The 17,964-nt window shown below is 40.9% G+C and overlaps 1 protein-coding gene across 1 annotated transcript; it reads left to right on the forward strand.

Moving 5' to 3' along the window:
* The first annotated feature begins 10,981 nt into the window (after positions 1-10,981).
* Positions 10,982-17,342, forward strand: LOC4323911 (transcription factor Y1). Its single transcript, XM_015772678.3, has 2 exons — positions 10,982-11,306; positions 16,367-17,342. The coding sequence occupies exons 1-2, from the start codon at positions 11,044-11,046 to the stop codon at positions 17,055-17,057; spliced, it is 954 nt and encodes a 317-aa protein (XP_015628164.1). The 5' UTR covers positions 10,982-11,043; the 3' UTR covers positions 17,058-17,342.
* The last annotated feature ends 622 nt before the right edge of the window (positions 17,343-17,964 follow it).

Genomic DNA, 17,964 nt, shown 5'->3' on the forward strand with positions numbered 1-17,964 from the left:
ATATGGTGACATATTGTGGAGTTGTGTCTTGTGGGTACAGTGGTACACCTCTGGCCAGAGTAAAACTATTCGAATAGCCGTGCCCGCGGTTATGGGCGGGTCTAACAATGTCTTTCGTGATTAGTCTCACACTTCTCACCATAATAAATGATGTTATAACTGGTAATAATTTGATTAGCTCCTGGTTTGGAGATAGATCTGTACAGCCGGGTATGGTTGTTCAGGATAGTTGGGCCTGAGCAGCATGGGTGTGCTGTTTAGTGTTGATTAAAATTGATGATTAATTACTCTACTGTTTTATAATTCTCAAATGTTTGCTAAATGCTACTTTTGCAAATGAGCCCTACATTATGCCATCCTTTGGTATCCTTGTGCACTTGCATATTTGCTGTGTGGCTTGTTGAGTATGTCATATGCTCACCTTGCAATAATCAATCAAACATCAGTTGAAGACAAGTTGCGAAGGAGAAGACGTTTGGCTTATACCCCAGTTGAGCTGCCTGTGGGAGTGGAGCCGGAGCTTCGCTAGATTTTATTTTCCGCTGCAGTTTTCTTCATGGTGAGGACTAAGTGCCTCTTAAGTAAGTATTTATCGTTTTAGTTAATTTGATGAATCTGTATATTAAATTGATTGTCAGTTTGTGTACCTCGGCTGATTCTTGGACGAGGATTTAATACACAAATTAGTTCGGAAATTACTAGTGAATTTCCGGGCGTGACAGTAACGCGCCACATACTTGCATTGTGAAAGTCCTTATGGTAGGCGGACCATTTAACACATACGTTTGTGAAAATAGATAATCGCTATATGAAACTATAAAAGACTACACATACCGACATACGCATGCATACCCATCACCATTCATGCGCATGCAGATCAGTTGCAGGGCCGGCCCTGACTTTTTGGTGGTCCGGTACGGAACAAAAAATGAAGGCCCCATTCACCATAAAAATACAAGATAATAATTAAAAACTCATTGTTATTAATGAATTTCACACTAATAAGTTTAAAATACAATCAAGCAGTCACGATATGCTCGATCGCTGATCGGTCTTCTGTCTTTCCTCTAAGCCTATCAAGCCTGATACCATAGTATACATATTTTGGAGGTCCCTAATTTTTGGAGGCCCATTGCGGTCGAACCGTCCGCACTGCCCCAGGACCAGCCCTGATCAGTTGATAACGCCGTGACAATAATATATTAGCCGGGTGAAACACAGCATGACAGCAACTATTACCAAATGCAGGTGCATGCGCGTGCGGCGCTGTTAAGGTCGCGGTCGATCTCACCTCTCTACATCACGCAATTACGTACGTACGTAGGTGGCCGCGCGGCGTGATCGGCAAGCAGCTAGGCACCATGAGGTCCCTGTATGTAGCTAGCTAGGTATACGTCGAGCTCGGTCGCGGACCCAAGCCCGGCCAAGGGTGCGCTGATGCACCGTAGTAGATACGACTCGCTGGGTGGAACGATCGATATGATGGTGTCACAATTAATGGTCACTACAAGAAAAACCATTTTTCCAAAGGATAGCATTTTTTTCAGGCGGATAGGCGTCTCAGAAGCTAAATTACCGTCAGCGAAAATGATAGCCGTGGGGTAAGATCGTTGTCCGTCTGCGAAAATATTTTTTTCAGCGGAAGCCCTTTATTTTTATAAGCGGATTTCTTAAGTGGCTCGCCTGCGAAAATTAGCATGTCATCTAAATAGACGCGACATCGATAAGACTTTTTCTAAGTCCTATCCTATCTTCTCCCTCAGCACTCAGTTCTCCTCTCCCTCAGCTCCCTTAGCGGCCGTGGACGTTTGGCGGCGGGGGCGGTGGGATCCGGTGATGGCGATGCGCGGGGTCGACGGATCGGCAATGGTGAGGCGCGGGGTCAGCGGAATGACGAGGAGTGGGGGTGGCGATCAACGACGGTGAGGCGGATCCATCAGCCATATACATGTGCACACCATGTGCATGGAATCTACACCAATGTTTTCGATTTTTACTGACCTTTCCCTTTCACTCCAAAGAAACGATCTTCGGAGGGTCAAGCGATTTCCACAATAGTCTCGGTTCTAATAAGAACCGGGACTAAAGATTGTTTTTAGTCCCGGTTAAAAAAAATTTGATATTTAGTCCTGGTTCGTGATCTTTAGTCCTGATTCATCTCCTGTCAGAAGCCTGCGAGGGGGCCGAGGATCTTTAGTCCCGGTTGATTACCACTTTAGTCCCGGATGGTACTATCAACCGGGAGTAGAGATCATTTAGATCTTTAGTCCCGGTTGGTAGTACCAACCGGGAGTAAATATTTATCTCCCATCTCTGATCGGTTAAGTTCTAGATAAGATCAGATAAGTCCCCTTGATCTCTCCTCCCCTTAGATCCGATCTCATCCTCTTCCCCTCCCCTCTCGTCCCCCCCTTCCTCCTCCTCCCCTCCACTCCCCCTCCTCCCTCTGCGCGGGCGAGCGGCGAGCGGCAGGAGCGGGCAGGCGGCGGCGGCCGGCGTGGGCAGGCGGCCTGCGGCGGCGGCGGCGGCGGGCACGCGGCGGGGGCCGGCGGCGGGCCAAGCGGCAACGGCGGCGGCCGGCGCGGGTAGGCAGCCTGCGGCGGTGGCGGGCGCGCGGCGGCCGGCGCGGGTAGGCGGCCTGCGGCCGGCGGCGGCGAGCGCCCGGCGGGACCGCACACGCAGGCGGCAGCCGGAGTCCTCCCGTTTTCTTGCCTGCAGCCGAAGTCCTCTCGTTTTCTTTTTTTTTTGTGATTTGTGATTCACTGGATGTATAATTTCTAGAATTTGTGATTCATTGCATATAATTGTGATGTGTTTTATTTTGTGTGCAACTTATTTAAGGATTTGTGATGTATTTGATTTGTGTGTATAAGTAACTTAGGATTTGTGAGATGAATGATTTGGGATGTTACTTGATTTGGGGTTTGATTTGGGGATATGCATCTCACCTGATTTGGGAGAAAATACATGGATTAATAGTAAATTAACAATGAAAAAAAACAAAAGGGGATCAACCGGGACATGGCTCTACCATCTTTAGTCAACACCAACCGGGACTAAAGATAAATCTTTACTCTTTAGTCCCGGATTCCTTCTCTCGGTTCGCTAACCGCGAGTAAAGGTGGTTGCCAACCGGGAGAGATGTGGGGTTCTCCAGCAGTGGATGGAATCATGTGGCACAGAATAAAACATTACTTTTGAAATCCACATGTTCAATATAGGTAGTGCGAACCCTACTGGAATAAATGGCACGCTGAGTTTCAATTTTGAGCACTTAATATACAAAATTTATGATGAACACAAATATCATATTGAAGTTGTCACTCACAGGATCGGACACAACGTTAACCTATAGAAAAAAAATAACCAAAAGACATGAGTTCGTGACTACCACTTCTCTTCGCGATATAATAGCCCCAATTTAAAATGAGGCTATGTGACAGATGATAGATTATTCTAACTTTATGAAAAGACAAACAAATAAATTATATATATTAAAAAAATTTATTTAAAAAATAGATTTAAAGTGGCTTTTTTTTAAAAAAAAGTCTATAGTTTGAGAAACGTGCGCGTAACAATTAGTAATAGCGTACTAGTCTTTAGAACATGCCGATAAGCTTGAACGCATAGATCAAGGCGTACCGAGATCGTACTAATTCCGTAACACTTGCGATCTCCTTCTTCTTCACGGCCGGCCGCGGCCGGGGACCGCCGTTTTCGCCATTGCTTGATGCTGCATGTTTTCCTCATTCTCGCTGGACGAATGATGAGACGAGTGATCGATCGGTCGAGCGAGCGAGTTGGACACTTGGACCGCAACTCGCATCTTAATTGCGGTGTTAACTCGCCACCGATGATTTCGTTGGGATTTCCCTCTCTCTCTCTCTCTCTCTACTCGTTTTGTTTGGCTGCTTGTACTATTGCACGTTGGTCGAGAGATCGTCAGATATACTCACGTCGATCTCGTCACGAAAGATTACTGGCAAATTGGTTTAGGGTGTGTTTAGTTCCAGAGATTAGTAGTATTTTACTACTCCCCGTTTCTAAATATTTGACACCGTTAATTTTTTAGCAAATATTTAACTGTTCATCCTATTTAAAAAATTTAAGTAATTATTAATTGTTAACTAGGAAGATAGCCCGCGCGAATGCGCGGGCATACGTAGTACCTTAGTTCAGGACACATATAAGAGTGAAATATTAAATAGAGAACATCTACCACGATTTCTTCATAAATTGTTTACGTCGACATTAACTACTTTTATAATTTTCTAACCTATTTAGCTTTATATTATATCATATTTAAGTAATATCTATAAGCAGTTATTTATAATCTTCTTTATCATTTGAAAGAAGGTAGGCTTATTTTATTTAGAAAACATGTCAACGAAAGTAAAAGTAAGTATAGAATAAAAGTAAGGTGTTTTTCTTTTCTTTTTTTTAAGTTGCACATATATTATCATGGTTTATTAGATAATGAATTGTGTCAGACTTGAAGCTCCATTAAATATATGGGTTTACAGTCTCTTATAATTGATGTAGTTTGAGAGGTGGTCCATTTATGAATATTTCATGTAGAGTGGGTCGGACACACAGCTTAGCATGAATACGATAACGATGAAATATAATTACGCAATAATGTTTTTGAAATATGATGAACCATGAATACACACTTGTTCTTTTTTAATAAGATAGATCTAACAATAGAAATAATGGTTCCACCAGTTTAAAAGGCATAGGTGTATTCAAAAAATGTAGCTTAAAAATTATAGTTGTTTTAATATCCAACATTATTGCAAAGCGAGCGTATCTCAACTGGTTAGGTTCCTTATTCTGGAACTTGCCAACTGGGTTCAAGTCCTAGACTTGATACATGTGCTCGCATTTACGATTAATTGTTCTTTCAGTTGTGGGTGACGTACCCATCAACAATAAAGTAACCGTGGTGATTTCTTTAATCTCAAAATATGTCGGCCCAGTTTTTCGGAGATAGTCATAAGGGTAGGGTATACGTGTGTGCGTTCATAGGGGTGAGTGCACACGTGTTATGAGCGTCTGCGTTTGTACTGTCTTTCTAAAAAAAATATCCAACATTATTGATTGTTTCTCTTTTAGTTTAATAGCTAAAAATAGGGAGGGGATGGGCACTATTATGTGCATATGAGGGCGAATAGGAGGTGGAGGAGATTTATTTTTCTAATTTTTCTAAATGATTTAAGTGAAAGTGGTCTTTTATTTTTTTTAAGAATGTCTAAGATTCTTTATGTGTTTTATAGGACGTGAACATGGTGATTTATGTTTTTTATGGCGCCCATGATAATTTCGTCAATTTTAAAATATGTCGGCCCTGTCTATTGGAGATAGTCATAGGGGTAGGGTATGAGTGTGTGTTCATAGGGGTGAGTGTGTGCGGGTTGTGAGCGTCTGCGTTTGTCCTTTGTTTCTAAAAATATATCCAACATTATTGATTGTTTCTCTTATTGGTTAATAGCTAAAAAATAGGGAGGGATCAGTGTTGTGTGCATGTGAGGATGAGAAGGAGAGGTTGAGGAGATTTTATTTTTCTAATTTTTAAATTATATTTTTTAAGTAATTAAGATAAGATATAGAGTACTTATTTAGGAAGGCATAAAAGGGCTATAATATGGTTCCACATGATATTTTTTAATTAAAATAAAGGTAATATGGGATGTAATATTTTTCCATTGTATCACAGATAAGACACGTCATATGTTTTATAATGTTTTGATTAGTCAATAACCGGATGGTAGGGATAGATCATTGTCTTTACAATCGTAGATGCGAACGTACGTACATATATGTTTTCTGTTTCCTACGAGTCTATACATGTTTTTCTTTTTGTAAATAGTGCATAGGGCAAACATGTACGTTCGTGGGCTTGGCCCGGTGGGGAAGATGGAGGAGGTGGAAAAAATAATTCTAATATAGTAATTAAAAATAGTGGGTCCATCTGTTTATTAGAGTGCCACTTGGTGGTTTAAGAGTGTTTGCAGGAGTTCTACGTGGCGGTTTAGGAGCGTTTGTAAGAAGTTTAATGGACTTTTAGTATATAATAGATAGATTACTTAAATTTTTTTGAATAAGACGAACGGTCAAACATATTTAAAAAAGTCAATGGCGTCAAATATTTATAAACGGAGGGAGTAGTATTTTATTACTATAGGGTGTGTTTAGTTTACGTCAAAATTAAAAGTTTGGTTGAAATTGAAACGATGTGATGGAAAAGTTAGAAGTTTATATGTGTAAGAAAGTTTTGATGTGATGAAAAAATTGAAAGTTTGAAGAAAAAGTTTGGAACTGAATAACGCCTATATAGATATTGGACTACTCCAAGTACGGAGTAATCAGCTTGCACATGTTGGCAATGTTTTTGCACAGCGATTGCAGCAAAAGTTGCAGTCTTGCAGAGAGAGGAATGGACTGTGAACACTGAAGTACTGAACCTTATCGCATCGCATCAGGTCGGAGTATCAAAAACCTTCAAATGGTGTGTTTCGATGTGTCACATTGGGTATTATATATGGTGTGTTTGGACACTAATAAAAAACTAATTATAGAATCTATCGGTAAACTGCGAGACGTATTTATTAAGCCTAATTAATCCGTCATTAGTAAATGTTTACTATAGCACCACATTATCAAATCATAGAGCAATTAGGCTTAAAAAATTTATCTCGTAAATTAGTCGCAATCTGTGCAATTAGTTATTTTTTATATATATTTAATACTTGATGCAGGTATTTAAACATTTGATATGATATGGTAAAAAAATTTTAAGTAGGAACTAAACAGCTCCGCTAGCTCATCGAACAGTCACAAGTGTTAAGACCGTACAGTTTTGGATCTTTTCCGGAAGAAAATGTGCTTGGAAATTGGGATTCCTCGTAAAAAGAAAAAGGATATACCCTTTGTTTGCTACAGTAGCATCTGTCAAGTGTCAAGGGAGAAAAATCAAAAGCGAAAAGGTGGCGGGTATCTGGCAAGTGTGCAAGCTCGGCCGTCACGTGGAAAGCTGCTAACCTTTTTTTTTCCCTCTGTTCGTGCAGCAAAAGAGAAAGGCAAAAGGCTAGAGGGGCACAGCTCGTGCAGGGACCGGACATTTTCGGCACAAGAACATCTAATGCGAGTTTTCCTTTGAAAGAAACATCGCACGTTGGCTCGATATAAATGGAGCCTCTATGGCTCAGGATTTTTCCATAGATTTGAATTGAGGTTTGTCCTGCCTTATAGTATAAGCTTTCAATTGAAGCTGGGAAATGGAAATGTCACCTTTTTTTTTCAAAAAAAAAACTCGCACATTCAGTTTTTGGTACACTATAACAACCAGCATTATAACAATAGGATTTTCCATAGATTTCCATTAACATTTGTTTTACCTTATGTATGATTCCGCTGAAGTCGGGAAATGGAAATATTCCCTTTACATGGAGAAAAAAAGTGTTTCGGTAATATAACATGTAGTCCTCTGTTTTCAAGTATACGATTATGTTTGTTTTTTATATGATGTTTGATCTTTTATCTTACTTTAAAAAATGAACAAAGATGAAAAATATGTCATATTTAAAATATTCAATGATAAAATAGGTCACATCAAAATAAATGATGCTTACACGGTTTTTCAATAAGATGATTGGTTAACTATTACGGGCATCATCATTGGATTAATGTTAATTACATGCTGTCCTTAGCGATTCAATAGCTGTTTGGCTAATGGGTTAAAAAATGATTTCACACATGTTAAAAAGTATATTTAATCCAAGCTATCAATTTTCGCTCCCTTATTCATCCTACCTATTCACTTATTTCCTCATGGCATTCCCACTCCTCTTTTCCAATTATCCAAATACAATGGATATGAAGAGACATTGTGGTAGTGAGAGCTTTGGCTCATTCCATGTTGTCTTGCCATATATGTCAAATAATGTGGTGTTTAGATTTAGGAATATGATGAAATCATGAAAGATGCAAGGAAATGTGTATGTACATATATGCGAGAATGCTGCATACTGGACGACCGACGGGGGGAGCCGGATTGGGCGCTCCCCCCGCGCGCCCTTCTCCCCACGTACGTGCATGCAGGTCCTGGGTCCCACCGCGTCCTCTACTCCCACCTACCATTGAAAAAAAAAACCCACATATTTTGGAAACCCCCTATTAAGGAAATTTGGTTTATTTTTTTTTCACAAAAAATGTTTTACCTAGTGTATTCACAATGTTTCACTATGTATAGATCTAAATGTTGTAGTGAACTGAAATACTCCATTGCAACAAAAAAACCCACATATTTTGGAAACCCCCTATTAAGCGAATTCGTTTTATTTTTTGTTCCACCGAAAAATGTTTCACCTAGTATACTTATAATGTTTCACTATGTATGGATCAAATGTTGCAGTGAACTAAAATATTCTTTCGCTATTTGCTGAAACATTGTTTTTATATAAGGTGAAATAACACATAATTAAACGAGTGAAACATACAATTCCGATATACCTGGTGGAACATCGTGCAACATTTAAAAAAAATTCAATAATAAGCTAAAAATTATTTTTTGTCGGAATATATCCGTGTGTAGTCTTGTTTTAAAGATTTAAGTGCAACGAATTTAATGATGCAATCGGATCATAATTTGGATAACTAATTTAAGAGAAAAATCAGTTTAAAATAGTTTTACAGGTAAATCGGACGTTGACGTCATGCTGACATCAGCGCTCGGTTTTTGAAGATTTCGATCGAGCGACCGATCCCTAGTCACGTCCACATATATGTAAGCATTTTAGGTTTGAGAGGGTTGTGAATCCTTTTTCCTCAACACGCAAAACAAAGCGATAGATTAGTGTATGATTAATTAAATATTAACTCGTTTTGTTCTGAATTTTTCTGGAGCAAACTTCCGACCCAACGATAGAATGATTTTTTCTAGTACAAAGAAAAAAAAAGATTTGGAATCATAATGCTACTATGTACATATACTCTGAGGAATATTTGGAATTTTATTCAAATATAATCCATTTTGGTGCGGGGTCTTATGCACGAGACAAGGATACGTCAAAAAGCTGGATTTTTCACATTTTGGTCCTTTTAAAAAACTTATTTCGTAAATAGACCCCTGAAAAAACTTATCCCAAAAATAGTCCTTTTTGGGGCGCCAGAGTGGCTGGCGCCGTCGTTCAACAGGACGGCGCCAGCCTCTTTGGCGCCGTCCCCCTGCCGACGTGGCGGGGTGATGCTGAGGTGGCTAGGGGGAGTGCGCCAGAGTGGCTGGCGCCCCTCCCCCCGAAATTTTTTATTTTTGTTTTATTTGTTTGATATTTTTTTCACGCTTAGGGACACACAAGAACCAACCATAGAAAAATTGAACTTAAATAGACGTAATATGTGACATGTAGAATTTTTCCTCTCCTCTCCTCTCTTTCCGAACTAGTGCAGAGGAGAGAGATGTGCAACTTTTTTATTTTTATTTTATTTTTTTGATATTTTTTTCACACTTAGGAACTCACAGGAACCAACCATGTAAAAAATAAACTCAAACGAACGAAATATGTGGCATGTGGAATTTTCCAAAGCTCCACCGAAAAACTTCTCTCCTCGAAAACACAATCTTGCAAGCGGAATTTGGAGGTTTTAATATCGCCGAACCTGGCATAGCGAGGGAGAATTGGATGTATCATTTTCTGTAGATGTCCGTGCATATATTATTTGCCTGATTCCGAGTCCGTATGAGAAAGTTACGCCTATTTTAATAGATGACATATTTTGTCCGTTTCGGTAGAGTTTTGGAAAATTCTACATGTCACATATTTTGTCCGTTTGAGTTTATTTTTTATACAGTTGGTTCCTATGTTCTCCTTAGTGTGAAAAAAATATAAAAAAAATGAAATAAAAATAAAAAATTGCATCTCTATGTACTGTTTAACTTATATATATGTCATTTCATGTGGTTATATTTTGAATTAGATTAAGTAATTTCATATAGTGGTAGAGTGCATTATATTTAACATGCTGATCAAAGGGTTTTACTAAAGGAGTTATGGTCTAATTTTAGTGAAGGTGCAAAGTAGACTAAGTGGTATGCTAGATATTTTCAGACTTAGCTAAGTGGTAGTTCGAGTTTAATTTTTTTTTTGTGGTTGGTTGTATCGTGATACTGAGTATGAAAAAACATCCGAAAAAATAAAATAAAAATGACACCGTTGCAACTCCATACAGAGAAACAGGAATAGAGGCGGCGGCGCCAGCCATGCTGGCGCCCTCCTCCCTGGGGCGGCGCCAGCCTCCTCCTGCCACGTCGGTTCGCGTGCGCCACGGTGGCAGGAGGACGGCGCCATCCCGTTGGATGACGGCGCCAGCCACTCTGGCGCCCCAAAAAGGATTATTTCTGGGATAAGTTTTTTCAGGGATCTATTTGCGAAATAAGTTTTTCAAAATAACCAAAATGTGAAAAATCAAGCGTCAAAAAGCTTACTTCATCCTGCATTAGCTCTCCTTCCCTTTGTTTTCAGAAGGAAAGGCAATGGAATTGCCAAATACATTAGCTCTCTTTGTCCCATTAAAACTTGTCTTTTTCTCAATTTCTACATCCAAACAAAACCCCTAAAATCTGTGCTCTATTTGCATCAACAAAAAAAAAAACAAAACCCCACCAACGTTTCTTCAAACACAGCCCAAAACCCGTTCACACACATTGTCAGGGACCAGCTCATTACTTCCGTGGACCCAACCCCCCCGCGCGGTGGGGCGCACGGAAACGCTCGAGACGGACGGCGACGACGACCCTTGCGTGGCCTCCCACGTGTCACCCCCACCGCCGCGCGTCGCGTCGCCCCGTGCAGCGCAGCCGAGCCGAGAGTCGAGAGACCCACCCCCACCGTCGCCGCAGTTTAATTGGCAGCTCACACACGCACGAGCCGTCACTCCGCGCTGCACGCTGCATATATCCGAGAGCCCAAGCGCGCGTCAGGGCAGGCAGGCTCCACCATTTCTCCCAGCTCGACCCGCGCACACCGCCGCCCGGGGAGGAAAAGCATGGGGAGGGCGCCGTGCTGCGAGAAGGTGGGGTTGAGGAGGGGGAGGTGGACGAAGGAGGAGGACGAGAAGCTGGCGAGGTACATACGGGAGAACGGGGAAGGGGCGTGGAGGTCGATGCCCAAGAATGCCGGCCTGCTGCGCTGCGGCAAGAGCTGCAGGCTTCGGTGGATCAACTACCTCCGGGCCGACCTCAAGAGGGGGAACATCTCGCCCCAGGAGGAGGACATCATCCTCAACCTCCACGCCACACTCGGCAACAGGTAGTACCTTCTTACTTTGCCCCTCCATTACTTCAATCTGCATATGGTTCATATATCTATACACACACGATCGCTTTGGCATTTCTCCGTTTTGTTTTGATACGAATCACACGAAGTTGAGATTTGAGAAAGAGCTAGGAAACGAAGCCCCTGAATCTTAGCCGCCGCCTAGTAGTTTTACAAGCTCGTCTGCCTCTGAGCATTGTTCGTCTTTGTTTTGGAAAAAAAAGATTGTCCCCACAGCTTCGAATGGCTTCCTCTTCCTATCAGAAATTAGAATCGGGAGCTCGAAGCACATGTTACCAAGCCTGCTTTCGCAAGTCTGATGATCTAGAGTCTCTTTCGCTCTGAAATGATGCAGAAACGCCACATACGAGAGCCTGCGATACCTGGTTCTCGTGCTTCCTGCACTTTTCTGCTTTTTTTTTTGCCGGTTAAAAAGTCATAATCATATAGTAACATACTCCTTTTTTTTTGCCGGTTAAAAATACAGAAGACACGCAGATAGGATTATTTACTAGTACTACAAAAATGGAGTGATTGCATTTACGTTTATACAAGAAATGCCGATTGATCGATTCCCTGCGACTCTGCTCTTGAAGTACCCAAGGGCAAAAGCCTGGATCTTCCCTTTGTCTTAGAGCGAATTACTCCCATTCTTTTTTTTTTACCTTCCCCTGCCCTTTAACTACAGTTCCTCCATGACCAAAGGCCAAAGAACAGAAGAAGGCCAGCCTCCATGGCTCCATCCTAATAACCTTTGTCTTGGAGCGAAAATTTACCACCGTAAATCACGCTGTTTTACCTCGCCAATCCCCCTGGGTCGCTTTCCACGCGCCGGGTCACGCTCGTGTTTTTTCTATGGGCTAACCCGACCGCGCGTGATTCACGACACGCCGGACTTTCATGCCAAGACGCTGATCGATATATCGATCCACGTGGAGTAGTTCTTTCCTGGTGAAGACATAATTTATCTTGATTTTTTTCTATCATATTTTTTTAAACTGCTAAGTGTGAATAGAATTTGTTTTAAAATATCAGATAATTTTTAAAAATAATTAAACCTTAATATGTAATATAATAATAGTTTCCTTTTTATATTTTACGTGTTTTTTTTAGAATGCCATTTGGTTAGCTTTTATGGATCATTAAATATAGTTCTATCGTTTGTGAAAGTGCTTAGAATATAGCCAAGAGGTTCATCGACCCAAGTACAAGACTCTTTCCTACTAAAAGCTACCCTGGCCAATTCATGAGCAACTTTATTTGCTCCCCTGTTGCAATGTTCAATAGATATGCTATCCAAACCTCTTTATATTAGATTACATTCTTCGTAAATAGCTACTGAGGCTGTTGCCGAATAATCTCCATTCAATATAGTACCTGCAAGCAATCTGACTAAAAAATTACCCGTTTAATTCTCAATCTTTAGTGAACTCAAACGGGGGCTTAAACCCACTGTCGCGTAACCAAAGGCTCACTCGCCTCAGCCGTAGTATGACAGTATTTAGTGCTGCTTAGCGTAAGCGGGAAATACTTGCAGGAGAATGGAGATGCATACCGAGATGCTGTCAGCGACAGGCTTTAATTTAGCGCAGAGAAAATTTCCCATGCTGCTGACAGATGACACGGATGGCGGGTCCGCTTCCGCTGTCGTTAGCTAGGGTCCCATTTGATTCGGACTGATTAGTACTTTGATCTCCAATTTTTTTTCCCTTAAAGAAAGACGCAGATTTGAGCTTGGCTCTTTATGGATGATTAAATATATTATAGCCAATTATTTACAGGGTTTACATGTAAGTAATCCATGTGAACCGTGGTACGCGTAATTATTTGTGAGTCCATAATCTGAAAATAATGCAGTCCAAGTATGTTATTGTCATCACATTAACTTTTTAAGTCCTTTTTCACCATAAAATACCTTAGCTTTTAAAATGGTCCAGTAACATGATCCTTATGGTGACGTTATACTCTACTGTATTCAACAAAATGTACTTCTTAGGAGTCTGTATCAATGATAATCACAATCGTACTGTACCACTCAATACAACCATAAAGATGTTATTGTACCATTTTAAAAGGTAAAGAGATTTTACGGCGAATAAGGACTTAAAAAAGTTAATGCCATATGACAACGACATATTTAGCTTGATCGTAGTATTTTCAGATTATGGACTAATAAGTTACACGTGTTCTCAAACTACTATTTGACCAACAACTTTCTACCTCAGTATATATTGAGTAGATAGCTCATTCTAAGCTACTCCCTCTCCCTCCAGTGCGTAGTCAAACTTTTATAATTTTGACTCTTTAGTTTAAAAGAACTAAAACAACATATATGGATTTGTTTTTCAAAGTTCTACAAAGTAAATATGCATTTATTTATTTTATATACATTATAATAGAAAACAAGGTCAATGATATATTACGAAGATCGTGTTATTATCCAAAACGTCAAGAATTATGGAAGGAGAGAGTGTCTTTTAGGTTTATAATATATAATAATTGATATATAGTTAATCTTTAGGCATTGAATGATACGATTGTGATTTTTATTGATACAGACTCTCATGCCTGTAAGTTTTGTACGTGTAAGTTTTGTTGAATACAGTACAGCATATTGAAGGCTCAATTTACCTAATTTTAAAAATTAAGTGCGGAAAAACCATTTTCTTTCAATAAAAAGTATGCCTAGGGAAGAATGAGATCTGCTGGTGGTATATCAAAGACTTTACCATAAATAAATAATGCACGAGATTTGATGGCCCAACTGCTAGGAGACATACTTTGACGTATTTTTCACATTATTGATTTAATTATAAATACCACTCCACTAGGATATACTCTCCTGTCTCAAATAAGTGTACTCCTCTAATTTAGGGCCCTTTGAATCGCAGGATTAAGAAAACGTAGGAATAGGAAAAACGTAAGATTTTGATAGGAATGTAAGTGTAAAACAGAGGATTGCAAAACACAGGAAAAACATAGAAATGACCGTTTGATTGAACCACAGGAAAAACACAGGAATTGGATGAGAGAGATAGACTCAAAGGAAAGTTAGCAAGAGGTTGAAGCTCTTGCTAAATTTCCTTCAAAATCTCTATAGGATTGTCCATTCCATAGGAATTTCAAAGGATTGGATAGGATTCAATCCTTTGTTTCAAAGGTTTCATAGGAAATTTTTCAATAGGATTGAAATCCTCTAAAATTTCTATGTTTTTCCTCCAAATCAAAGGAGCCCTTAAAATTTAAACTAGTGGAGTGCACTTGTTTTGGAATGAAGGAAATACTGTATAAGGGCTTTGAAGGAAGTATCGTTGACTTGAGAAAAGCACAATACAATGACTAATACTCCATCTTTTTCATAATGTTATCTATTTAGATTTATTAACATCAATATGAATATGGAAAATTCTGAAATGACTTATATTGTAAAACGGAGGAAGTACTTTACTAGAGCAAACTACGCCATCCATTTTATAATACATGATGTATTTTATTTATTTTGTTAGGAGAAGATTTTAACTAATAATTTACTCTACTATGGATTATATTTTTTGTGGAGCAAAATTGATGCTACTAGTTCGTATTCAAAAGTATTTTGGTATGATTATATTTTTTTATAATCATACTATTTTGTCATATAAGTGATTTATAAGGGAATCGGTTGTTTGTCAAAACCATGTCCTACCGAAATAAAATACAATCTCCGTTCCAAAATGTTTTACGCCGTTGACTTCTTTAAAAATGTTTGACCGTTCGTCTTATTCAAAAAATTTAAGTAATTGTTAATTCTTTTTCTATCATTTGATTTATTGTTAAATATACTTTTATGTATACATATAGTTTTACACATATCATAAAAGTTTTTGAATAAAACGAACGGTTAAATATATTTAAAAAAGTTAACGGTGTCAAACATTTAGGGAAGGAGGGAGTACGTCCTATGTTTAAAATGGAGGGAGTAATGGTTTACACGTTGAGGTGGCGCACGAATCAGGCGAGGAACGTGAGCTGCAAGTAGCCCAGCACGAATGGGCGCCTTGTGGGCTATCTATTGATTATACTACTACTACTAATCTACTATATTTCCACGCGTAGCACGCCGTAATACGTGTCCGGTTCGTATATATTCGTACATGACATGCGGTTATGATAATACTCGTAGAGTATATCATTTGGTTCCAATCTTAGCCTCGTTTTTCACGTGGAAACTTGATAGAAAAGGGTTTGTCGGTGTTTGGCTCCTAGCTCGACGAGAACGGGAACGGGGTGCGCGCGGCCTCTCGTTTTTGTTTACACTCTGCTGGGCTCAGCTTCATATTATAGCCTGATTTTGGTTTGATTTTTGGATTAAAATGTTGAGAGTTCTTTCCCTTCTTTCTTTTTTTCCTAAAAAAAGAGAGTATATGTGTCGGTAGTGGGGTCAACAAAGACAGGGGACTTTTAACTCGTCTTGTCTCGATGGATTTAAGGAGAAAGGGACTCTGTTCCCATCGTTGGACTGCCTGTCATTTTTTGCATGAACGAGTGCAGCATGTACAGGGTTGCGGTAGCACGTAGCAGCAGCAGTAGTACGTGGCCAAGCTGCTGACACGATCAGCAACTTGCCTTGGCTAGACATTTTTGGCCACTATGGCGTAAATGCCGCGGATGGCGAGCATGCTAGAAGCCAAGAAAAGCGATTTTAAAATCATGCACGCACGTATCCTTCCCTTTCATAGCTGCGACCGAGCTTTCATCAATGTGGCGGGCGATTTCACTTCACTTCAACCGCGTAAGTAAACATACTACTGCTCGGTGGTTGGATCGCCAGCAGCGCGCATTCATTGCCGGCATGTGGCTGTGCCGCCGCCGTTACTCTCGCCGGGGCCGGCAGCAGCATCGCTGCAACGGCGCACGCATGCAAAACAGCAAAAGCATCCCCAGCCAGCCAGCCATATGCCGTTTTCTCCTCGCAGTCGCAGCAGTGCAGGATTTCAAAGTACAGAATTACTACATGCTTGTTAGTTACTGCTGTGAATCCGTGATTGATTGGTTCTCCGTTTTCTCGCCATCAGGTGGTCCCTGATCGCCGGCCACTTGCCCGGGCGGACGGACAATGAGATCAAGAACTACTGGAACTCGCACCTGAGCCGGAAGGGATACGAGTTCCTCCGCGGCGGCGGCGGCGGCGCCGTCGTCGACGTCGACCTCAGCAAGTTGCCCGGCGGCGGGAAGCGGCGCGGCGGCCGGACGGGCCGCAGCAGCAGCGGGAAGGAGAAGACGAGGACGAAGGAGAAGGACAAGGCCCCCGCTCCAGAAGCTGCGCACAATGACGACGGCGGCGGCGGCGGCGGCGGCGGCATTGACAACGTCTCGGCAGCTAGCCACAGCCACAGGGAGGAGCAGGCACAGGCGAGCGCCAGTGGTCTCACATCAGATGGGCTCGAGGAGGGCCCACTGGGCCTAAGCGAGGAGATGGTGAGTGGGCCCGTGGGACCGGTGAGCCCAAAGCCTGAGGTGGGCCAGGATGGGTCTTCTGCAGAGAGTGGCTGCTGTGGGCCTAGTGGATCCAGTGGCCCAACCGAGGCTGTGGGCCAGGACATGGGCGACAAGTCCATGGACTGGGACCTGGTGGGCCTGGACGATGGCTTCGCCAACGATGACATGTGGGGCTCACTCTCCTGGGACTACGGGGAGTTGGTGGGCCCGGATGGAGTTCATCAGGGCGAGGTGCTATCCGACTTGTTCTTCTTGGGCAACCTGTAGCCAAGATGTGTAGGTGAAGTGACAAACGTGTTTGGGTTTCACCATCTTTTGGGCATGTTTGATGGGGGCCGTATTGATTTTGGGGTAGAGAGGTTGATGCGTGTCTAGTGAGAAGAACGATACTAGTTGAGTACTTGCGTTAGTTCTTTTGGTTTACCGGTCATGAAGATTTGTGTGCGTATGCATCAACATGAGATTAATGCATAGACCGCACGCTATGAATGTATAATTCTAGCATCCATAAACTGGATTGCAAGGAATACTTACAGTCCTATTTTGGCACTATATGGATAGATGTGCTTCTGAAGTAGCGAATCTCCAGTGTCTCTTTGACACCGTGTCTTTGCTAAGATTGATCCAATAAAATCATGTGAATTCAAACAAAATTCACTAAATCATCTTTAGAAGTCCACAAGAACAATGCTATAATAGCATTTGATGATTGGTGAACTAGTAGGACGAAGTACCAAATATCCGTATGAACGAACTAAGTATAAGTTGAGAATTGCAACATTTTCTATGTAATTGTTGTAATATCCACAGTAGAAAAGGATATGTAGTCCTCAAAGTAGCGGACATGTAAAGAAAATTCAGATCATTGGCATAAACATTCACCCTGCAATTAGTGCTATTACATCTACTTGGTTTATGTGCATATCCCACTATCATAATACATTACAAAAGGCTTTTTTTCGAAAGTCAGAAATTTTAAACGGAGATAGTTATGAAGCCTAATTCCTTGTCTAAATAAGAATTATTTCTAGTCATTTAGGGAGAGAGAATGAACCCCTATATAGAAAATATGGTAGTAGAAAGTAACTGATGCATGTTACATTGCGGAAGTATATGCAAAGAATTGAAGCTGCCCAATAACTTTTTTATTACTTTTGTGATTATGAAGAGTTTG

This window comes from Oryza sativa, chromosome 1, assembly GCF_034140825.1.
Source record: "Oryza sativa Japonica Group chromosome 1, ASM3414082v1".
Lineage (NCBI taxonomy): Eukaryota > Viridiplantae > Streptophyta > Magnoliopsida > Poales > Poaceae > Oryza > Oryza sativa.